The sequence below is a fragment of the Setaria viridis genome, chromosome 9 (genome assembly GCF_005286985.2).
Source record: "Setaria viridis chromosome 9, Setaria_viridis_v4.0, whole genome shotgun sequence".
Taxonomy (NCBI): Eukaryota; Viridiplantae; Streptophyta; class Magnoliopsida; order Poales; family Poaceae; genus Setaria; species Setaria viridis.
The window spans coordinates 14,267,489-14,291,824 of NC_048271.2; the positions used below are offsets into that span (position 1 = coordinate 14,267,489).

A 24,336-nucleotide genomic window follows, 5' to 3' on the forward strand; every position below is an offset into this window, starting at 1 on the left:
AATGCAGCCTACTTAGCCATATTTCAACTTACGTTCTAATTGACTAATGATCTCTTTAAATTTATCAAACTTGATAAGAATAATATATAGAGTATATATGTTCCATTTTAAGCGTTTACACTCCAAAATATGGTTTGGAAATCGAGGAATCCAATTTCTAAATAGGCTAAGTGTTATTGGTTGTAAGCAGAGAGAAAGCTAAACAGAACGTTAGCTTATGCACGTAATAGTAAAAAAAAACAGAGAGAAAAAGCTAAACGGAACGTAGAGAGGAGAAAGAGTAATCTGTATGCAGACAACGTTTATACGAATAATGATTGTATATGTAAATGTGAGTTTCAACGAGAACTTAAAGTTTTAAGTAATAATGTTTAAAGGACTCAACAAACAGCTAGGAGGGACAACATGAAATTATTCTTCATCGTGTAGGCCTTTCTTCTTTAATCTGGAGTGAGATGACTGCATATATCCATGCCAAAAACTTTGGACATGAATGAATCACATCTGTGTGTACGTTTGCCTGAATGAACTATACCTACAGAATTAAGAGAGCATTAGCATGAGTCAATCCAGCTTATAAATAACATGAGTCGGTCAGTGATCATTAAAGACATTATGCATACTGTAGGGAAGAGATTGATTGGAACTAAAAAGTTATGGCAGTGACCGCCCATGGACAACATACCTTAATCACGTTAGTTGTTATGATCATTTGGTTTGATCTCTTTAGATACAAGTGTACAACAATAACGCTTAGCCTATTTAGAAATTGGATTTCTCATTTTTCAAACCATATTTTGGAGTGTAAGCACTTAAAATGGAACATATATACTCTATAAATTATGCTTGTCAAGTTTGACAAATTTAAGAGATCATTAGCTAATTAGAATGGAAGATGAAATATGGCTAAGTAGGCTGCATTTTTGTGCACTTTGGGTCCAACCAGAGCAACCAAGGGGGAGCTGGTCACGCAGAGGCTGGCGTGACTCGCTATGCCACGTCATCACCATGCTGCCGTTATGTCATGTTAGTCACGTCATTGCATGTGGCGCGATTTAAGTATTAGTGGTGCCATAAAGTTTGACGTGACTAAAAGTGCTACTTCTTGGAAATATAGATCGAGAAGGATTATTTATAAAATTTTAGTTTTAAAAGGGTTAAAATTAAAAAAATCGTTGTGCAGTGGGTTTGGCGCCTGAGGCACCAACCTCTTGGACGCAACGAGCATGTGCTTGCAACATTGACCAAGGCGTCGCCCTGAAGCTGAAGAAGATGCCTGCTTAGAGAAATAGGCCGGTGGCAAGCCCCCTCCGCCGCTGCCGTCGTCGACACCCAGTTCTGCTACTCTCCGGCCATAGCTAACGATTGACATGTCTGTCATTACGAGAAGACTGATGAGCAGCAGCATTAGCATGGTTTTCAGAGATCTTCTCACCATGATGCGATGCTTCAATTCAAGAGAGATGTTAGAGAAGAGAAGGTGAGGTAGAGGGAATCAGGGAAGAAGAAGAAGAACTGGGCCCAGAAGTTTTGCACACAAATCTGATACTTCGCCGCTTTATAGCGAGAAGGTTATGGATCACCAACTACTTTTTCCAATGGAAGTCTAAGGATTTAATGGTGACGTGACAGATTGATTGTTCTCTTATAACATACCGCATAGTCTTGATTGAACAGTGCACATGAATCTCAAAGAACAACTGGTTTGCCAAAAGGAAACACTGGACTCTCACTCACACGGCCATACTCTCTGCTCGGTTGCTCTGTCAGTGTGCCAAGAGCTAGGAAGGATGTTTGCAGAGGCATGATGTGTACTTGGGCTAAAAGACACGCATGTCACCTCTTTAGCATGAGTGCCTGACAAAGAAGTCTTTTACCGGCACAGAAGAGCACAAAGTGCTCCGTATCTTTCCGATCGATCATTTCAGTCATTGTTTAGGTCCCGATTTTCGGGAATTGAATCCAGTGAAGATTTTGGCTCAAAGGTCACAAAGTAGAAAGTACACGGGTGTCCATCAGTGATGAGTCAGAGCCATGGCCTTTTCTTCATAAACGAACAAAAAAAACGTTTTCTTTTTCCATGAAATTTTCTTGCCACGTGAGTGAAATTTCAGCAGCCCGCAACACTTCACTGTCAGAGAAATCAAACTCGTAAAATTTCTCGCGCGAAGGCGAAGTGTTTCATAAGCATGTGGATCTGTCCCGATTGGCCATCATGTGTATGCCACGTGCCTTAAGATTTCAGTCATTAAAACTCCATCCGCACACCAGATTTCTCAGCAGGCGGCAGCAACCAACCGAGCCCTGATTTTTCTCCCCCGGATTCCTCGCGGTCGCCGGCGATGCGATGTGACGCGATCGCGTGGAAAACGACATTGATCGGCGGCGGCGTGCCGGACTCCGGCATCTGCTGCTTGGTTCCCTTTCTTCTGCGTGAGACGGTGACGCACTGAAGCCGAAGAAGAGCGTGCGTTTCCCCGATCTATGTGATTAGTCAGCAAAGCAGCCCAACCCATCTTTATTGGGCTACAAGGCTGGCCCAATAGTGCTAGGAATTCTGTGCTCTGCAGCCCACGCGGGAGGGTATTAGCAATGGCAAAGCAGCACAACCTGGCGTCACGGCCGCGGTGGTTAGTCCCACCCTGCTTAGTCTGAAGGTGATTACCCAGCGATCACACGTCTTATAGAGCGGCAGCCGGAGGCTTGGAACTCAAGCAGCTGCGTGGTGAGCACAAAGCGAACTATTCTTTCGCCTTTTACTAAAGAATACCGTGTGCACGCCACAATAAGCAGCATACCCCAATTTTTGGAGGGTGCTTTCTCCTTGAGGAAGCGCCCAACAAACTAATTGTTCAAAATTTTGAGGTTTCTCTTTACGGATTAAATTACGTTCTCTTCCGGGAGGTTCCAAACGGTTCAGGATTTAAAGGTGAACACTCTACCCTTGAATACTTGAGAATCGCCCGCAGGCCCTTCAATTGTATTGTTCAAAATCTTAAAATTGTTCAATTTCTCCTCTTCTCGTTGAAGAAGCCCTCGATCTTCTGCTGAATCCGAATAATCCCCAAGAGAAAGCCATCTCAAATGGCAGCGCCTAGCCCCAAATTAGTGATGTTTTCGACGACTGGCATTCGATTGACGATTAAGCAAACCTTCAATCGACTGACGTCGAGAAATTCTGCTATTTGTTTATCCATACATGCATGAACATTCGGGAAGAACATATCAACATTGGAGAAACAACAACAAAAAAAGAAGACAACAGATAACTGGATTCGAACCATCTTATATTCTGATCTCTTGACAGGGGAAACTCTACAGAAATGTTAATGTTCAGCAGTCTGAATACGAGGCTAAAGTAAGAGGTATACGGTACCAGTTCAAGCTTACAAGTACAATGCAAAAGGGCGTCAACTGACACTTGATCGATTCCTGTTTATTCGTCCAAATAGCGTATATAACTTAAGAAGAATGGGGCTCTTGCCACAGCAGCTCGAGCAATAATGTACAAAGATATGCAGCTGGAGTGGACAATTTGCCACTGCCTCTCAACAGATTGAGCTGCTGCCATGGCGCTAATTCACGACACAGTTGGCGATCTCAGCGATAGGGAAGGAGCTAAGCGAAGGATTAAAAAGAAAATGGGAATCAGAGTATGTATACACGGTGTAGAAAAATTGCTTCCTGGCCTCAGTTTTGGGTCTTCTCCACCTTGGCCTTGATCTTCTGCTCAATGATCGCCTTCTCGGTGTCGAGGCTGAACATCCGGTTAAGGGCATGCATGTTCTCAAGCGTCTCATCGAGGGTGCGGCTATCGCTGCCATCGCACCTCAAGTGCTGCAGCGGGCCATGGAGGAGCTTGTTCACGATGCCAGTGCTCAGCTCCTCGATGGCTCTCCGCATCTTCTTGTTAAGATTGTCTTCACCGATCTTCTGAAGGCACTTCTCGAGCTCTGAGGCCCGGATCCTGTCAGCATATGACCTCAACTTCTTGATGGTCGGCACGGTCTCCAGTGAGTCCCTCCATGCCTCAAACCGTTTCAGTTCTTGGGTGATGATTGTCTGCGCTTCCATTGCTTTCCTGAGACGGTCCTCCTTGTTGGCTTCCACCACCTCTTTCAAGTCGTCAACATTGTATACTCGTGCGGAACCAACTTCAGACACACAAGCACTGACATTTCTCGGGACAGATATGTCGACAAACAGACGGACACCACCCATTGTATCAGAAATAGGGGGGAGTGCCTCTGCGTGCTCCTTTGTGAACAATGGGGTTTCAGATGCAGTGCTCGTGAACACAACATCAGCTTCAGCAGCAGCTTCATACATCTCTGATAGAGGCCTGTACACAATCTCGATATCTTTCATCTCCTCGCAAATGGCATCCACCCTTTCCACCGAGCGGTTCACCACAACAACCTTCTTGCATCCTTTGGCAATGAGATGCTTGATCACTAATTTGCCCATCTTACCAGCACCAATCAGCAGCATTCTACCTGACAGGGCTTCAGTCTTTGGAAGCTTCATCAGGGCCAATTCAACAGCAGCTGAACTGACAGAAACCGCACCAGATGATATGTTGGTCTCACATCGGACACGCTTCCCAGCTGTGATTGCATCCTTGAACATCCTATCAATGTTCTTTCCCAGGCCTCCACTGTTTTGCCCACTCCTTACAACTTGCTTAACTTGAGCAAGGATTTGTCCTTCACCGAGAACCAAAGAGTCAAGCCCTGCTGATACCTCAAACAGATGGCGTGTGGCATCACTGTCACGCAACATGAACAGGTGCTCCCTGAGCTCAGAAGCAGGAATGCCACTTTTCTGTAAAACCAAAAAAATGCACACATCAGGGCGTCTTTCCCAAATGGAGTCCTTGAGCAACCAAAAGGGAAAGCTGGAAAAAAAAAAAGAAGACTGGATGGAACAAATATAGTTGATCAGACTCTCACCTTTGACATCCAGTCTACTACTTCTCTGATACCACGGTTCCATGACAGAGCCACCACATAAATTTCCATTCTATTGCAGGTACTAAGAACAGCAGCCTCTTCAATATGGTTAAGATTTGTGAGTTCTTGAATAGCACGAGGCCATAGTTCCTCTGCAACCGCAAGTTTTTCACGCATCTCCACTGGTGCTGTGTGTACACTGAGGCCTATCACAGCTATGCTACTCCTTTCTTTCATGTACCCTGGTAGTGGATATAAAAGTTAAGACATTATCAAACATGGCACACTGCACAGAGAAAATCTGTTTCTAGTAGAAGTAAACTGAATATAGCTGCATCAATGTTATTGCTTGAAGTTCCATAGATATTTTATTGAAGCAAATTCTATGTGGAGAATTTCACGTGTTTACACTAGATGAGTATGACCAAAACGAGAGAGACTCAATTTTTTTCAGTGCAAAATGCTTGACATCTTTGTTGTCCAAATTAGATTTCTCTTTCCTAAGGACAACGCAGTTCTGTATGCATTCACTATCATTTGTCTGGCTACCACATGTTATTTTGGTGGATATAAACACAGATAACACCACCAATTTGTGAAGCATTGGCTCCACAATCAGTTAGCCCTTGAACAAATCCCCCAAAATAACTTGCCAAATTCACTAGTGGCTGCTTGACTCGGTTCAGAAAGGAAACCAATTAATGTTTCAATTGGAATGCCGGGCAGTTTCCTCATCCCCATGACCAATTCCAAATGACACAAGCCAACTCCTCTCTGATGCCACACGACCTGGTCTCCGACTCCACATACTAATCTTACTCAACTCATGTAACTAGGCTGTGAAAATTTCTAACGAACGGCAGTAACATGGAAAATTCAAGTTAAGCTTGGTGAAGGAAAAAATTGCGACAGGAAAACGCAAAGTTTCACACCCATCCCTTTTTCTTCCCCAAACAACCCACACCTTTTGACCTGTACCAAACCAAAACTAATCCCAACTGCAGCAGTAACCTCGACGCGACGCCAAAGATTCCTCAAATCGCGCACAAGAAAATCACTTCACCAGGCCGCCACAATCCCCGCATCCCAGGATTACAGGAAAGGAAACAGCGGCGGCGGATTTGAGGACAGACGAGGGGAAAGGACTCACGGTCGGCGGAGATCTTGAACTGCTCGAGCGCGGCGATGCTGGCCGCCTTGGCCACCGCCTGCGCCTGTGCCTCCACGCCGGCATCGCACCGCACCACCCCGGAGCGCCTCCTACCGCCGGCGGTCACCCTCGGGCAGAGGGCCAACGGCGACCCCCGCGGCTTGGCGGCGGACGCGGCCCCGAATGCCGCGGCGGCGGCGGTCGCTGACGTCGTGCTCGCCATCATCTAGATCAAGGAAGACAGAAAAGCTGCCTCCTTTCGCAAGGAAACCAAACCAATGCGACGTGAATCGCGGGCAGGTAGGCGGAGGGAGGGAGATACACAGAGAGAGAGAGGCGAGGAGAAACTTCTATCGCTTCTCTCTCTACCTCTCTCCCGCTTCTAGGAGTGGTTCTTGGTGAGGGTCCTCGGTGAGCGAGGGCGGAGATGTGGAATTGGTTTCGGCCTCGCGTTAGCCCGAGGGACGGGAGGGGATGGAGAGGAGGAAGAAAGGCTCGGCTGCTGCTTGGAGCCAAAGGTTATGGGAGGGTTGTTGGGTCGCCGGAGCCTAGCGGCATGGCGTGTGGGGCCCACGCGTGGTGGGGTGCCTTTGGGCTCGGTCTTTGGGTCGGCCCGGAATTTTCTATGCTAGAAAGTATTTTGCGTAAAGCCCCTCCTGATCAGCAATTATTGCATTAAACTTCTTACTCTCACAAACTGAACTTTGCTAGATTCTGTGTATCATGTACTCCCTCCTTTCCAAATTGTAGGTCATTTTGACTTTTCTAAATTTATAAATATTATTATGCATTTAGACATAGTGCATAGCAAAAACTATGCACCTTCTAACCAAAATAAACTACAATTTGAAACAGAGGGAGTACAAACTTAATTTGATGAAGTCTATATGGAACTCTTCCTTAGTTCAAAGAAACAAGTATCATGATTTACTAATAGCTCGATTATGAGCTATGACAATGAACCCGTTCATGCATCAAATCCGCACATATATAATCATATCTCAATCACGCTTACCACGAATTTTCATATGGTAGTGAGTGCAAAATGCAATGTGGATTTTTCGTGTACAATACTTTCTGTCCAAATTCCATCGATGCAACGAAAAATCAACCGTTGGTCGCTGCCTTGTTGGCGTGGCATGGGAAAAACACAGACCTCCATATAACAATTTTTAGGAAGTTTGAGGAGGCCTTAGCATCTTTCCCTCCATGTATTTTGCTTACATTTTTTTTATGCCGCATGTTGGCACTGGTGGGGTGGGTTAGGCGAGATGAGCCGGCGGATGAGAGGGTAGCGGGAGTGTGGTGGCCTCTGGCCTCTGATTGGCTGCGGCCGCACCCTTCTATCCACAACCCTTATCTCTCTCCTCCCTCCGATCTCTCTGACCCCGGGGCTTTTGTATGGCCTGCGAGGTGGGCACACGAGTTCGCATGGCCGCCTCACGCGCAGCCTCGTGTGGATGATGGCGAAGCGTGTCGACGTGGTGGCCACACTCTCCTGCCCCCCGGGGCCCTCCTGTCTGTGGCCCTTTCACGTGGAATATTCGGCGCCTATTGGATCCGTATGGACGTGGATTCATGGACTCGGTCCGTTTAGAACTCGCAGGATTTTCGTGTTTAAAAAAAAATTACATCCATCATACAACAACTAGTTAGGTGGGTGCAAATTAATCTAACACCTAGTAAAATGCTCAATGTAGTACAATAACTTTATAGGTGGGTACGGATTGATCTAACAACTTGTGAAATGATAAAATTAGTACAATTTGTAAATTGGTTCACCTGTAGTCCAAAATATTAGAACAACAATATATTAAGCAAGGATGGACATGTGAATTTTCTTTCAGACAATAATTCTTAATTTTTCTGTTAACAAGAGTTATTATCATGATTAGATTGTTTCTTCTCAACTATGTACATAACTTATTTGTTCATTAGTAAAAATGAATCAAATTTTAGATTTACTCTATTGGCTTTATCGAAAGACTAAAGTCCATAAAAGAGACTCCATGACCTTTAGGTTTTCACCGCACTTCTGCTCATGTATTCAACATCTGTATAGAATCATATTTGTTTCTGTTATTTTAGCTTATTTTTCTTTTCTAAACAAGTACATGAAACTTTAAAAATATTTATGCTAAGTTTCTAAAAGATAATTTTAGTATGTATTAACATGTTGATTTTGTTTACCTCAACAATGTATATAATCAAATATGTGAAAACAGTGAAGGTAAACTTTCAATATTGTATACGAAATTAAATATTTTTGTCAAAATTAAATTACTATATAAAAATAATTAATATGAAGATATAACGTCACTGAAGGTTTTAATCTTAGCTAAATGTATTGACATTATCATGCGAATATCAATAATAAAATAATGCTTAATAGTTTATTTTGACTTGAAAATAATCTGATAGGGCATTAGCAAATATGCTGCTTATTATAACATTCAAACTGCAGATGCACCAATTGGTCAAGTTATTATACTAATTTGAGCATTTTATAAGTTACTAATTTGAGCATTTTACCCACCTGTAAAGTTATTGTACTAGATTGAGCATTTTATAAGTTGTTGAACTAATTTGTACCCACCTAACAAGTTGTTGTATGGTGGATGCAATTTACTCTTAAAAAAATCATTTTCCAGTTTCCGGTAACAGATCACATGAAAATTACAGGTTGAAAAATAACTTGCCACATGAAAATTACATGTTTAAAAAGATAAGTAAGTCGGTAACTAGGCCCAAACCTCCATCTTGGAATTTTTTTTAAAACGAATCGGGTAAGAGAGTTACCAATTATATTTAAAAATAGAAGAAAACCTAGATTGAGCAATAAAAAACTACCACAACAACTACTCTCACAACAACAACCAACAGCTTAGGATTATGGAGTGTAGTTCATGTTTCTGAGCATTTGCAATTTGGTAAGATACCCACCTGCCTTATTTTGCCGCGTCATTTTTGTTGAGCACGTGTTTAGAGGATTTGCATTCTGCCTACTGTCTTTCGTCAAATCGTCGCGCGGTCTCTATTGAACCCATGTTTTGGAGCAAGCTCCATGGTGATACCCTTGCTTGGCCGGATTTTTCCACTAGTACTGTTTTCCGGTAGACCTTTCGGTCGGAGCATGCAATTTGAGAGGCTAGGAAGGACAACATCAAAGCCAACTGTCCCAAGGCTCCTACTTTGGCAGCTAGAAGACGTCTTTGAGTACGTCAGTTACCTGCATCCTTGTTAAGGATTACTGGATGTGCTAATAACATGGAGTACTAGTGCTAGATCTATTTGGATATGCTATTGTTAAAGTTTAGCTCATCTAAAATTTAGCACTTTCATCCATTAGCACTCTTGTTTGGAGACCTAGCTAATGGATAGAACTAAAGTCCATAAAAAGTCACTTTTACCCTTTTATCTCCTCACCTCCTCCCTTTCTCTCTCCCCTTTTTATCTTTTCACGAGCCATTAGCACCCATTAGCTAATGTTTTTGCACTTTTTTGTGAAGGGCTTCCATTAGTCCTTCCATTTGGACGTGCTAATGCATTAGCACTTTTCACTCAGGCCTTGTTTAGTTACCCTAAAATCCTAACTTTAGCACTATGCAAAAAGAAGATTCCCCATCACATCAAACTTACGGTACATGCATGGAGTACTGAATGTAGACGAAATCAAGAACTAATTGCACAGTTTGGTTATACTTTGTGAGACGAATCTTTTGAGCCTAATTAGTCAATATTTGGATAATAATTCACAAACACAAACGAAACGCTACAGTATGCTACATTGCTGGCGCATTGATTTTGGTTGTCCAAAATCAGGCAACTAAACAAGACCTCATTAGTCATGGGATCCAAACAGACCCACATCTTTGCATAAACTAATCAAGAGACGTTGTACATGGGAAAGAAATTCGAACCAGAAATTGTCAACGCAGCCAGCTCACACCACACTGCTATTCCGAAAACACATCACATGGAGAGAGGAATACAATACTACGGTAGTATATAGTATTGTATTTTGTAGACGAACCTTCGTCAAAAAGAAAAATCCTTCCGCGGTTGACACCTTCATGGCGCGCGTTGTACAGCTCTGTTTCTGCACGTTTTAGTTGGGCGCTTGGTTTGTCAAAGCTGGGATCTTCTGCTCACAATGACTCATTCCTTTTCTGCAAGGCATGTTTGACAGGTCAGCGGATGCAAGAGATCCCGGCACAGAAAATCCCTACTCGTCAATAAAGCCTTCTCCATGGACCCAGCTGGTTTGGTAATGGCTTTGACCGGAGCTTTTCCTCCTCTTCCTTTGATTCCTCTTTCATCTGCTAGCTGCAGGCCTTTCCCACTGGACGGCAAAGGCATGTCAAATTCTCAGCATGTGTTCTTTGACGGCTACAGATTTTTTTGTTCCTTGCAGGCCATTTAATTTTTGGTACTTAAAGCAATAAAAGAATAAAATCTCTGCTGTATTAACCTTTTTTTTCTCGAGGTATATTCATCATGTGATTTGCGTAACAAGATGATTAATACATGAAAACTCGTTAATTTGGAGGGAAGACGGACATGAAATGGACGGTTAAAAAAAAGGAAGGGAAGTGGTAGGAGGGAATCTTGACCTGCCCCAGCTTAATGGCAGGAGAGGAATGGGAAAGGTAAAGACAAGCCGGTATCAACTTCAAACGCAACCGAACAATCTTGCGACATGATCGTGCGTGACATACGCCATGAGATATTCAAGAAGAAAGCTTGTTTAGGTTGGTTGTGCGCTGTCCACCCGTCCTTGACAGGCGGAAGTAGTGGAAGTACATCAGAAAACAATCCTGATGCGCTCCCTTTATTGAGCAATGATCGATGTGTTCTGGAAGCTCATTCAGCATTTCAGCTTAAAATAAAATATCCCGAGTCTCTAGATTCCATGACTAGATATTGTACGACAGGAACATTTGCACTACTGTGTTTAATTGGGTTTAGATGTCATCTAGGTGAGCAGAAATGTGCTTGCTGCTTAGCGTCACTCTATGCATTTGACAGCTTGTGCTCATCTATTAATCTGGGCATGATGCCGCCTGACTGCTTGCTGTGAGTGACTGCTTGCTGTGATCAAAACTTGAACTTTTACGTCAGTAGCCGGTTCCATGATGAAAAAATTGCAAATAGATGGTGGCCTACAAGAGGATGAGTCTCGCCAGTGCCTCTGCGTTGAGTCACTACCTTGTAGGACCGGGTGGGAACTCAACTGCATAGGATCCGTGTCCCTACAAGAGAGGACTCATGAGCCCAAGCAGGCCAGGCGGACCAGGATCGGGTGCAGTAGCTACTACCACTGCAAGCTAAGCAGTGGTACTGTAGCAGCACGGGTCCACACGCAGGGAGAGGAATGGATGGTGTACTGTTCAACTGCACTGTTCACTACTACCATGTGGTACTGTGCCGATGAATACAGTATCAGAACCCAGTAGCAGCCGATCCTGACCGTGCATCACTGAAAGTGGACGGCTCAGATCGCATGCAGTGCTAACATAGGGGTGTTTGGGATCGAATGTTTGGAACTGCTGAATTTTCAGACACAAAGAATCATCGGTGCTAACCATCATGGCACGCTACTACTTCTTTTTTACAGTTGAAATAGGCATTATGCCTGTTCATTAAAAAAATGAGCCCAACCAAGCCGGGAGTAAAGCCAGGGATCCTCCAATATATGATCCTCAAAGAGAAACCTTAAATTTAAACATTTATTTTGTTGGACGCTTCCTCAAGGAGAAAGCACCCTCCAAAAATTGGGGTATGCTGCTTATTGTGGCGTGCACACGGTATTCTTTAGTAAAAGGCGAAAGAATAGTTCGCTTTGTGCTCACCACGCAGCTGCTTGAGTTCTAATCCATCAGCTGCCGCTCTACAAGACGTGTGATCGCTGGGTAATCACCTTGAGACTAAGCAGGGTGGGACTAACACGGGTTGCGTTGAGCTGCTTTGCCACATTGCTAACACCCTCCCGCATGGGCCGCAGAGCACAGAACTCCTGGCATTATTGGGTCAGCCTTGTAGCCCAATAAAGATGGATTGGGCTGCTTTGCTGACTGATCACACGTGGTGACGTAGATCCGGGAAACGCTCTTCTTCTCACGGCGATGATTAGACATCCGTCGCCTGCAGCCCTGCGGGAAGTTTTGGAGGTGTTTGATATCCCACTAAACTTTATCACCTATCACATTGGATATTTGAATACTAATTAGTAGTATTAAATATACTCTAATTATAAACTAATTGCATAGGTGAAGTCTAATTCGCGAGACAAATCTATTAAACCTAATTAGTTCATGATTTGACAATATGATGCTACAGTAACCATTACTAATGATGGATTAATTAGTTTTTAATAGATTTATCTCGCGAATTAAACTCCATTTGTACAATTAATTTTATAATTAGCTCATATTTAGTCCTTCTAATTAGCATCCGAACATGTGACTATGCTAAAATTTAGCATCATGTATCCAAACAGCTAGCCTATTTACTTTTCTAGCTGGTCTGTTTTTGCTAGGTGGGCACGTGCTATTAATAATAGTCTCCTGACGGTCAGCAGCACGCAGCCGCATCTTAACTTTTCTTTTTCTTTTTCTTTCTTGTTTGTTTTTTTTTCTGTTTTTTCTTTTTCGAATTGTTTTACGGAAATTCCTTCTCAAGTGTATTCTATTTCTCATCTTGCACGGACCAATTCTTTGTTTCTATTTATTTTTCCTTTTTAAGTATATATAATGCTTTTATTTATTTGTATTTTCATAATTCATGTTCCTTTCCTTATTTTTCTATACACTACGTCTCCTGTTGCTGTACATCAATATTTGATTTTTCTTTTTTCATGTTCCATTATTACTTTAATCCTTTATTTCATTTGAGTTTCCATATTCCCAATCTATTTTTTTTCATTTTTACGTATTTCCTCCTTTTGTATTTTTTTGTTAGTTTTCATTCTTCCCATAGTTCCACAATGTGTTTGTCCTAGTGCGCAAATCTTTATATCATGTGTTCATACATTCTTTGTATATGTTTAATTTTTTATTTATTTTACATTATTCCATACTTCTCCCATGTCCATAATATATTTGTTGTATAATTTAGTTTGCCTGTATAAATATTTTTTTAATAAGGTTGTTAAATTTGCTCCTTATCTATAGAATTTTGTTCCTTGAGTTTGTATAATTTGTTCAGATGATTGGTTATGGACTGAGTTTATATAATTTGTTCCATACATATAATTTTTTGTTTCGTGAATTCGTATAATTTGTTCTGAGTCTATACATTTTTATTTTTTTATATATATTCATATAATTTGTTCGAGGTGTGCAACTACTTTGTTCTGTGAGTTCGTATAATTGTTTCAGAGATGTTGGGGGGAAATATTAATGACCTCATAAAGCCCATGAAAACAACAAATCATAAAGGTCCAAGCCCGTCTAAGGCGATAAAGACTGCCGTCGGCCCAACACGGGAGGAGAGAGCCACGCTCCGCCTCGCCCGACCCCGACGTCCCGGGATCAGACGCTCCCGACCCCCCGCCGCAAGACTCCGCCTCGCCCGACCCAGGGCACAGGGGATCGGACTCACCGGGGCCCACCAGACAAGTATCCGCCTCGGGCGCGGGTCTCGTGGGTCCCCCTGTCGATCTCGCCATAAATGCGTCACAGTTCTGACACGCAGAAAGGCGCTCGTGCCCCCGACGCAACCCGCCACAAGTACCCTTGCGCGGCCAGGCAACAGTGGCTGCGGCCTCCTCCGATTCTCCTCCGATTCGCTACAGGGCACTCATGGCCTGCGTCGCCCGAAGCAGGAGGAAGCCTCGCCCGTTCTCGCGCCCCGCGCATCCGGCGACAGAGACGTGACGTCTGCCTTCCGCGGGCCGTCCGCAAGATGGCAGGATCAGCCGCCTTCCCCAACGGACACAGGTGCCACGACGAAACACCATCATCACGCCTGGCGGCAACAGCCACCAAGGAGACCATCGACAGGACTCAACGGCGGCCGCCCTCTTCCAGCGGACACGCCGGCGGGAGCCGAAGACCGGAGAGGATGCCGGCGGCCTAGGGACTTGGTCCCTCCCCTTGTGTTGTATCTTACTTGACTTAGTTTATCTCTTTTACTTCTCCTCACACCCGGTTTCACTTGTAACCCCGGTGGCCTCCTTGCACTATAAAAGGAGAACCGGGGGCCCTGAGACAGGGGGACTCTCAGAAGCCAACAGAACCCTCTCACTCTCATTTAGAGCATCAGTGCACACCCAAGAGACTTGGGACCAGCTCCCTCTCTCGCCCTCCTGTAACCCCTACTACATACCCCGCGTGGGCAACACGAGCAACTCCCGATACTAGACGTAGGGCTCTTCCTTGTCCGAACCAGTCTAAACCCCATTTCTCCCACGCCACCATCCAAAGCCTTACGCGCATAAAAGAAATTTACTAGTCGTAGTCTTGATCCGCTAATCTTGACAACAACAAGAGATACATATCATAAAATTTTACCTTCATAAAAGATATATCCATAAATAAATTTCATCCAAATATAGTTGAGTGTTTATTCTGAAGATCTTGTTGTAATAAGATTAATAGTGCAATCGGAATTTAATTTAGATGGTCGGTTTAAGAATTATGTTTTTTTTTAAAATTTTGAACACCCCTTCACATGTGGACGATGTCATTAATTTCGTCTTTTCTACATGCATCCACGTGAAGTTTACTCCTTTCGAACGGGCTCCTTACCGCTTTTTAAGCCTAACTTGGCTCGCTTTACCGATGCGGACAACTTTTTTAGCCTAATATAGGCCGTCCTACTGCTGTGAATACATGATGTCTTAATTAATCCGGAAAACTCTTCGGAAAGGTAGGAAGGCATTGAATCTTCTAGTATTTGAGATTCATGCAAGTAATGAGTTCCATAAGATCTACATCAAATCTAAACCCTATCTCCCTCCGCTGCTTGCGCCGCGGCCCCCTTGCCACGGTTGCCACCCCTCCCTCCCCTACCACCACCCCTCACGCGGGCCCCGCCACCCTCGCCGGATTCAACTTTTTTTTGAAAAAAATATTGGTGCAACTTTTTTTTTCAAAAAATGTTAGATTCAACTTTTTCTAAAGAAATGTTGGCTCAACTTTTTTCGAATAAATGTTGGTTCAACTTTGTTTTCCGAAGAAATGTTGGTCCAACTTTTTTGAAAAAAATGTTGGTCCAACTTTTTTGAAAAAATGGGAAGAAGATAGTTGAGATGGATCTTGGTGGGTTGGAAGATAAGGCAGAAATCTTACGAGTTTGATTTCTCTGACAGCGAAGTGTTGCGGTCCGCTGAATTTCACTCACGTGGCACGAAAATTTCATGGAAAAGCCGTGCTTTTTGTTCGTTTGTATGAAGACAAAAAGCAATGACAGAACTCACCACTGATGGACGTCTGCATGTGCACTGTGACCTTTGAGACAAACTCTTGGACCTAATAACCATGCAAGACTAAAATGATCGATCAGTAATTCAGAATGATACGGAGCACTCTGTGCTCTTCTGTACCGGCAAAGCAGTGCAATGCGTGTCTTTTAGCACTAGTCAAGGACACGTCATGACTTGGCACACTAGCAGAGTATGACCATGTGAATCAGAGTGTGTTTCTTTTTTGGCAAACCAATTGTTCTTCGAGATTCACGGAGCCAAGGGCCAACGAAGGAAAAAAATTGCAAAAAGATGGTGGTCTGCCAGAGAGGGCGCATGGGCCTAAGCGGGACTGAAGCGCAGCGGCCCGTTATCCTTCCACCGTTGGAAGCGGGCGGTATTCGCTGCTCTGTGAAGCCAGCCTCACGCATTGCCCGCCGCTCTAGGTGCCGGGACGCCAAGGCCTTCGCCGAAGCACCCACGGCCCACTACGCAACTTGGAACGGGCGGGCCGCAGATTGCGGCAGCAGACCCAGGCCCAAGCGCCACAATTGGCATCCGCACCACCTTAATGCCCCCGCTCGGGTTACAAGCAGGCGCTAGCTGCTCGGCGAGTGAGGCGCGGAGGACTGGCCATTTAAGTTGGTGCTGTGCTCTGTGAACAGGCGGTGTGGTACTAAACAACAGCAGCGTTGGTTGAGCTGAGGGGGAAGAACGTGAGGAGAGAGTGTCAGGCCAGTTGGCAAAGCTTTATTGTTGGCTTCGTGCGGAGCAACGTGAGCACTGGGCAGAGAGTGGGCTCTTTCTGTGTTTTTGTTGCCTTGGGCCTTTAATAACTCTTCTTAACTTGTGTTGTTGGGCTGAGCTTCCGAAGAATTAATTCTTGCAAGATCAAATTATGTAAAACGCGCGGATATCGTCGAGCGCGTCATCGGCGGGAGCTGCGCACTGGAGACCATTGATACTAATCTCTTGTACCCGGCGGAGACGAAGACCATAGATGTATGGGCGTGGCTCGCGTCGGCCGGCGGCGTGCACCGGGAGCGGGAGCGCTCCCCGCGACGCCGTGACTGGGAACGTGGGTCACGCCGTGATGGGCGGCAGCACGGCGTGGCTGTTCCGGTGGCCGAACCGGCTCCCATTCCACCCCCGCTGCCCGCGCAGCTGCACCGGGAGCATGTGGAAGACGACGTGCTGCAGAACATCTTCAAGATGCAGGCTGCTGCACTCAAGGAGGCCGCGGGTCACCTCCTCGATTCAGTGGGCGCAGCGGGCACGTGCAAGACGGTGACCTCGACCTGCGCCTTGCTTGCAGACTACATCAACGAAGCATGTGCGCTGGCAACACGGCTAGGTATCCTGGATACACCTCTGGCCTTTAGGAATGAAGCCTCGTCCGGCCCAAGGAAGACTGCAGCAGCTCCAACTATCCCTGTGAGTACGGTTTTCAACCGCATCACTGGGGCTCGGCATCCGACCTGCGAACGGGAGGGGAACGTCTCGGTCGCCATCCTCCTGCAGTACTTTGGCATACAAATCCCAAATCAAACGAAACTAACTACTGGCAGTGGTAGCACACGTTTTAAGCAATCTATGTTCATCAGGTTCAGTTACTCAAACCCAAAATCAACTGTAAGCATGCTATGTGGATTGGCATTCAATAATTGAGCTTGCATGTTGAGCACCATTGCAGACTTGCAGTATGTTTGCAGAATTGCAGACTGCAGTCCACATGTTTTCCTTCATTCCCAAATGTTTTGTTTAGCATCCCATTGACTAGTTGGTCTGGTACATCCGAGGTGAGAGGTTCACCTTTTTGTTTGATTAACCAACAAAAAGAAGCATTTGCAGCAGTTCCCAAAATATGGTCACCAACGAAGACTTTTCAACATCTGTCTGTCCCCTCAGTTGGCAACCTACAGTTTTGACATCCCAAATTAAGAATTTCCAGTGCATTTTCTGATTTTTCATGGTTACCGCTGGTCACCTGATCAGAACTAAACTCTGAATGCATTTTAGACATTAGAGGCTACAACCGTAATCGAGTATTACAAAACAAACCACAGATCAGCGCTAGATCGAGATGGAGCACCTGCTCTGAGAGAGAGATCTGCTCCCTGACGGCCATGGGAACTGGGAAGTGGCTTTGTCGGGGTCGGTCGCTGCAGCTCCGACATCTCACCCACCGCCGGCGGCTCCAGAAGTCAAGGCCATGGGAACTGGGAAGTGGCTTTGTCAGGGTCGGTCGCTGCAGCTCCTCCGACATCTCAACCACCGCCGCAGGCTCCGGAAGTCAAGGCGCCAGGGCCGCCAAGGCCTCCAGGCACCAGCCGACGGGGGCCGGGCAGGGCAGGGCACGGCGCGTGGAGACCCGACGGCTCCGCGCCGGCAAGCGGAGATACGAAGCTAATCCGGCCGGTATCACTTGGGCACAAGCTGTGCCGCCGCAGATACCCTCCACCTTAAATCAAGTTCGCGTAGAGTACCCCGCTCAAGGTTAAGCTGAAAAATAACTCTGATTTAGATTTGGTTGGGGTGCGCCAGGCCCAGGCAGCAGTGCAACGCCTGGGCGACGCCCGAGGGACCCAGTGGCAAGCTACTGTGGTGGTCCCTCCCCCACAAAAAATAAATTTAATATCGAAGTTGGCGCATGGCCCACATATCAGATATTAAACTGATAAGAACAGATACTACACTTGATCTTAGCCAAAAGGCCGAGAAAGGTATGCTTTGGAAGGGAGCCCTGGGTCGGATTGTATAGCGAGCTGACGCCTTCGTTCGGTCTGGCTGGGCGAGGTGGGACTAAACGGCTACTCGCGCTGGCGCGCTGCATGTTCCATGCCCATGCCGGTCGAGTGCATGTAATACGCCGAGGCCCAGCGAGAGCGTTTCCCCCTCTCCTTGTAAGGCCCACGAAGGAAGTAGCACGTCCGAGCCCAAGACAACATCGATGCCGCTTCTTCTTTTCGGTTCTTTTCATTGCCACAAGGCCCACAAGCTCACAAGTATTTCCTCTTCGATTACCGACAAGGACTATACATTGCACTCGGAAAGAGGAGGAGCTTAGGTACTTTAAGCACCTGTCACATCCCATGTTTCATACTAATTAGAAATATTAAATATAATCTAATTACTAAATTAATTGCACAGATGGAGTCTAATTCGCGAGACAAATCTATTAAGGCTAATTAATCCATCATTAGCAAATGATTACTGTAGCACCATATTATCAAATTATGGACTAATTAGACTTAATAGATTCGTCTCGCGAATTAGACTCCATCTGTGCAATTAATTTTGTAATTAGACTATGTTTAGTCCTTCTACTTAGCATCTAAATATCCGATGTGACCCTGCTAAAGTTTAGCAGCCAAACACCACCGAAATATAGATAAGGCTACATATTTATTTATTTATTTATTTATTTATTGCGAGGAGGGTCCAGGATCAACTGGATGTGCAAGGTGCAATATTTACTTGTTTACTGCATGCAACAATGAAGCTAGCTCGTGCTTGTTTGTTTCGTCCCATGCAGCGCTGCTTGGTTGCGGCCATTTGACATGTGTAGATCTTTGTTATAATCTGACAACTAAAATTAGATCGTTATACTTCGCAAAAAAAAATCGCAAAAAAACAATCGTTATAGACGTTGTGATGATCTATTGTACTCCCTCCGTTCCAAATTTTGTCTATATACATAGCAAAAGTAATGTATCTAGAAAAGCCAAAACGAATAGTAATTTAGATCTAGGTACATAGGAAAAGTAATGTATCTAGAAACGAATAGCAATAGTTATCTTTAGTAATTTGGAACGGAGGGAGTAGGAGAAAAACGAACCCAGGCCCAAGCGTCACAATTGGCATCCGCACCACCTTAATACCCCCGCTCGGGTTACAAGCAGGCGCTAGCTGCTCGGCGAGTGAGGCGCGGAGGACTGGCGATTTAAGTTGGTGCTGTGCTCTGTGAACAGGCGGTGTGGTACTAAACAACAGCAGCGTTGGTTGAGCTGAGGGGGAAGAACGTGAGGAGAGAGTGGGCCGTTTTTGTGATTTGGTCGATTTGGACCCTTTTTCTTAACTTGTGCTGATGGGTGGGCTTTCGGTATATTTCATCGAGTGTTGCGTGGGAAGTGAAAAGTTGCAGCATCTGAAAAGAATACGAGGATTTCTATGCTGGTGCTACAGAGTACGGACACCGAGAACTTCGCATCAACTGGAAGAGAAAGAAGCTCACATCCATGATATGCACGCCACCTGAGCTCTGTATCTTGTTGTTCCAGCCTTTCAGGCACGGATTCAACTCAGATTCTAACCCTGAAGAAGTGTTCGCGATCTGCTGATCTGGCAGGCAAAAATCCGTACGTATGTGGATGGAAATGGGATGTAGAATCCTTGCGTGCATGGTGATGACGTTGCGGAAAATGCATATCTCTCTTCACTCGATTTCTAGAATCTAGGATAATACAAGATGCAAGCCTGCAGGGTTGCTTTGGAATGCTGATGGTAAGGTAAAATTTGCTTCTTGTAGGCAGTTGCAGCTAGCCCTGCTAAATGGATTGGATTTAATGATTTTAATGGGTTGGTTTTCTCTTGGAAGTTATTTAGATCGGTTACTAATAGGCTGAGTCGTTAAATGGTTTGGATTCCTCCTAAGAGGAAATAGTTTGGGAGTGGTTTAGAATGAGTTACATTGGTTTGATTCACAAAAGAATTTAAGGATCCGATTCTTGACGTGGGCCCTCATATAAGTCCAACCATACTTTTCGCATGAAGTAGCTGATTATTAAACTAAATCATCTCCAACAAATTTTAATTAATTTTGTTAAAATTTTAAAGTGTGAGGTTTTAGTTCGAGGGTCCAACTCTTGATGTCGGGCCCATATATATATGTCTAGCTATACTATTTTGCAAAAAATAGCGGACACTTAAACTGAGTTATCTCCAACAAATTTCGATCAATTTCGCTAAAATTTTAAAGTGTGAATGCGAGGTTTTAATTCTAGGTCCAGCTTGACGCGGGACCCATATATATGTTTAGAATACTATTTTACACAAAGTAGTGGACAGTTAAATTGAGTCATCTACAACAAATTTTGATGAATTTCGTTAAAATTTTAAGGTGTGAACGCAAGGTTTTAATTTAGGGTCCGGCTCTTAATGCGGCCCCAAATATATGTTTAGCCATACTATTTAGCACAAACTAGTGAGCAATCAAACTCTGTCATCTCCAACAAATTTCGATCAATTTCACTAAAATTTTAAGGTGTGAACATAATGTTTTAGTTTTAGAGTCCGGCTCTTGACGTAGGACCCACATGTCGGACTCACATTTATTTCAAATCTATACGAGTTTTTATACGAGCCATAGGTTTATATAGCAAACCATGGTTTTTAATAGTAAACTCATGGGTTCTATCAAGTAGGCTGGATTGACTTGGGTTTAGATAATATAAATATGAGGTGAGTTGGGTTGAAAAAATAAATTAACTTAACGTGGATCGGTGTGGGTTAGAGTTGGATCAGGTTAGAGTTGGATCGGGCCTATTTGCAGCCACCAGTCAAACACTCCTGTGCTCAGAAATACCATCGTATGATATTATGATACTTATCAGTTTTTAGTATACAGAAGATGTGCATGATAGCCATACTGTAATGATGACTGATGATATCTGATGGTTAGGCAATGCAGTCCTGTGCGGTGCAATGCTACCAGTTGCTTCACTAAACTGACTCAACATGCCTCATGTTATCAATAAATTTGCACCATAATTCCGATAATCATCACTTGAACAAACTCCAACCTCTACATATTTACAAGTGGATTATGGTCTTTATAGCTCTATTGTGTCAAGTGAATTGCTGAGGCATGAATGTCCTTTCTCTGCCAATCATTGAACTGGGTCGTCTTACCCTTTGGCCCTCTTCCGCAGACGCTGTACAAATTCGATAAGCTGAACAACTGAATTTGTACAATGCCTGTTGTCAGGAGCGCTACTTCGCAGACATATCTGGACATTTAGTGAATTACTAAGTGAGAATGCTCAGGAATTTGAGCACAACTGTGGCTACTGTCGTGCTTCACTAACCTAACAAAACAGGCACGTGTTATCAAGACAGTTGCACCACAAATCACCAATAGTCATCACATGAGCAAACCCCACCTTCTATACAATGAAATCTAACGGCATCCCTTACAACTATTTTTCTGCTAGTGACAGTTGATATGAGCTTGATAGCAACATGGCAATCATCACAGATCCTGAGGTTTTTCATGATACGGATTGTTTCTCCCTTAGGGGTGTGAATAAGGCCGAATGCTAGAGCCAATTTCTCACTGTGGTACATAAGGTGCTCCTCTTTTTGTTCATCCTCAATATCATGTAGGACCACTGCAAAGTTTGGAACATATCCAATTGCTTTTATCTGATCGATCAGCTCTTCAAGTTTTACAGTGATCTGGTCAATTTGTGGATGTACCTTGTCCTCCGATGTGAAAACATGAACATCACTTCCCACTTGAATCCAACTAACACCAGGTTCTTTCCTAATGCCCCTGTCTCTCATCTGCTTCCGTAACTTCACAACACCATCCCATCGGTTGGCTTTTGCATACATGTTAGAGAGCAAAACATAGGTTCCAATATCATTGGGCTTCAACTGAAGAATCTGTTCGGCTACTCGATGACCCAGGCCATAATTTCTATATATCTGGCAAGAACTTAGCAGTGATCGCCAAGCAACAACATCTATGCCAATGCCATTATCCACTATGAACCGCTCAGCCTCATCTAGCCGTCCAGCTCTGCATAACAAACCAACCATACAAGTATAATGTTCCTTTCCAGGTGTAACTCCGACTTCCTTCATCATCGTATTCAAGTAGTAGAATCCTTCATCAACAAGACCCAACTGAGCACAAGCTGACAACACTCCAATGAAAGTAACATAAGACGGGACTTCTTCTGCAGATAGCATATAATGAAATACTTCCATTGCTTCCCTTGCGAGACCATGATGCGCATAGCCTGTGATGATCAAATTCCAAGAGATTACATCACATAATGGCATGGAAGTGAAGACTCTACATGCATCCTCGATGCTGCCACTCTTTGAGTACATGTTCATGAGGGCGTTTCCGACTACCAAATGGGTCCAGTGCCCAGTCTTCAAAGCACATGCACTTAGGGCGTTACCATTTCTCAAGGCTGCAAGACCAGCACAGCTATTGAGAGCCACAGCATAAGTGAATTCATTTGGCTTAACTCCTTCCACTTCCATGTCCAAGAACAATTGCAATGCATCTTCATACAGCTCATTTTGAGTGTAAGCAGTCATAACAGCCGTCCAAGAAACGACATTCTTTTCTGGCAGGACATCGAATGCGCATTGAGCGTCATGGGCACAGTCACATTTCCCATACATATCAACAAGTGCACTCCCCACAAAAACATTCAGTTCAAGCCTCCTCTTCAAAGCTTGGGCATGCACCTGACCACCAAGCACCATGTCCTTCATGCTAGCACAATGCCCAAGAACTGCGACATATGACACATGATCCCATCTCTCAATTTCTCCCATCATATCTGTTGCAATCCTGACCGAACCATCCAATTCCCCCCGATCAAGAAACCCATTTATCATCGAGTTGAATGCAAATGCATCAAAACCAGACACATTCTCAAATACCTTCACCGCATCCTCCATATGAGCACACTGACAGTACATATGCAGCACGGTGTTGCAAACATAAGGTTGTTCCGCCAGACCAGCCTTAACAGCATATCCATGGCACTGCCTCCCAATGTCATAGCTCCGGACATGTGCGCTTGCAGCCACTGCCGCCGATAGAATATACTCGTTCAGGCCAAAGTCGACCACCCTGAGCAGCGCAAGCGAGTCCTTATGGCGCCCAGCGGAAGCGTATCCGGACATGAGCAGATTCCCGGACACGGCGTTCCGGTAGGGCATTGCGTCGAACACCTTACGAGCGAGCCCGACCTGGCCGCACTTGGCGTAGAATGAGATGAGGTTGTTGTGCAGGACCACATCAAAATGAGCGGCTTTGATGATCCTGGCGTGGAGAACCTTTCCCTTGGATAGTTCGCCAGAGGCGGCCGCCGCGCGAAGGACGGCCACGGCTGCGTGCCGCTGGAGCGCCGCGCCGCCGGGGCTGGCCATTGTGATTGGGGGCGGGCGCAGGGCTCTAGAGAGGTTTGTGCGTTTGGCACCGCCCCAAACCCGCTCCGCTCCACTCCGCTTCTCCCTCCCAGCTGCTCTCGCTCTTGGCCTCTTTGCTCCCCAGATAAACCGCCTGGTGGCGCTTCCTGTGGCTCAAGCTCCAAAAGGCGACGGCGCTCATCCAGGAGGGGCGCGCCGTTGGCGGCAGAGAATCGAGTTTGTACATATGGGGCTATGGGCTAAAGCATATGTCCAACAACGGCCCCGCCCATCTACGCTTTAGCCCATGTTTACAAAGCTGAACCTCCAAACTTACATGGGCCCTGGGCCTCCATCTTGACCTAACCCTTCTTCAATGAAGTTTTACGTTGGAATTTTCTCAAGCGTGTGCGTTTAGCTGCCGATTCATTCTCGAATCGAGGGGGGATTATTCACGTTTTTGGCCGTGGGCAGGAAGAAAAAATAAAGAGAAAATTTACAGCATTTGGAAATAAATGACGGCTGTTTGTAATAGGCTTCGATTTCATTTGGCAATTTACAGGGACTACTGAGGGTCTCTCAACCGGGCACAAACTTTTGTAATCTCACCATGGGCTTCGCCAGCTTGAACTCGTAGAAAGCCAGGAGAACGACGACAGAGAATGGACTCG

The 24,336-nt window shown here is 44.9% G+C and overlaps 2 protein-coding genes, 1 long non-coding RNA gene, 2 other non-coding genes and 1 pseudogene across 5 annotated transcripts; 1 reads left to right on the forward strand and 5 right to left on the reverse strand.

Moving 5' to 3' along the window:
- The first annotated feature begins 2,716 nt into the window (after positions 1–2,716).
- On the forward strand, positions 2,717–2,827 carry LOC117841212 (U5 spliceosomal RNA; annotated as a pseudogene).
- A 566-nt stretch (positions 2,828–3,393) lies between these two features.
- Positions 3,394–6,609, reverse strand: LOC117838070 (glutamyl-tRNA reductase 2). Its single transcript, XM_034717944.2, has 3 exons — positions 6,103–6,609; positions 4,953–5,194; positions 3,394–4,824 (listed from the first exon to the last, which is right to left on the reverse strand). Exons 1-3 carry the CDS (start codon positions 6,326–6,328, stop codon positions 3,691–3,693), a joined length of 1,602 nt encoding a protein of 533 aa, XP_034573835.1. The 5' UTR covers positions 6,329–6,609; the 3' UTR covers positions 3,394–3,690.
- A 5,235-nt stretch (positions 6,610–11,844) lies between these two features.
- Positions 11,845–11,963, reverse strand: LOC117841209 (U5 spliceosomal RNA). Its single transcript, XR_004637233.1, has one exon. It is a non-coding gene; the product is annotated as a U5 spliceosomal RNA (small nuclear RNA).
- Positions 11,964–17,172: 5,209 nt separating this feature from the next.
- Positions 17,173–18,468, reverse strand: LOC140221464 (uncharacterized). The gene is made up of 2 exons (XR_011897256.1): positions 17,601–18,468; positions 17,173–17,424 (listed from the first exon to the last, which is right to left on the reverse strand). It is a non-coding gene; the product is annotated as an uncharacterized lncRNA (long non-coding RNA).
- Positions 18,039–18,235, reverse strand: LOC117841156 (U2 spliceosomal RNA). Its single transcript, XR_004637185.1, has one exon. It is a non-coding gene; the product is annotated as a U2 spliceosomal RNA (small nuclear RNA).
- A 2,784-nt stretch (positions 18,469–21,252) lies between the features above and the next one.
- On the reverse strand, positions 21,253–23,930 carry LOC117836034 (pentatricopeptide repeat-containing protein At5g39680). Its single transcript, XM_034715388.2, has one exon. The coding sequence runs from the start codon at positions 23,684–23,686 to the stop codon at positions 21,638–21,640; it is 2,049 nt and encodes a 682-aa protein (XP_034571279.1). The 5' UTR covers positions 23,687–23,930; the 3' UTR covers positions 21,253–21,637.
- Between the last annotated feature and the right edge of the window lie 406 nt (positions 23,931–24,336).

What these genes read in the sequence shown, in the direction of transcription:
- LOC117836034 (XM_034715388.2), bottom strand. Translation starts at nt 23,686, where the DNA reads ATGGCCAGCCCCGGCGGCGCGGCGCTCCAGCGGCACGCAGCCGTGGCC.
- LOC117838070 (XM_034717944.2), bottom strand. Translation starts at nt 6,328, where the DNA reads ATGATGGCGAGCACGACGTCAGCGACCGCCGCCGCCGCGGCATTCGGG. An exon ending in GTTCAAGATCTCCGCCGACC is followed by an intron (nt 5,195 to 6,102) that starts GTGAGTCCTTTC and finishes ATCCACTACCAG; the next exon opens with GGTACATGAAAGAAAGGAGT. An exon ending in TAGTAGACTGGATGTCAAAG is followed by an intron (nt 4,825 to 4,952) that starts GTGAGAGTCTGA and finishes TTGGTTTTACAG; the next exon opens with AAAAGTGGCATTCCTGCTTC.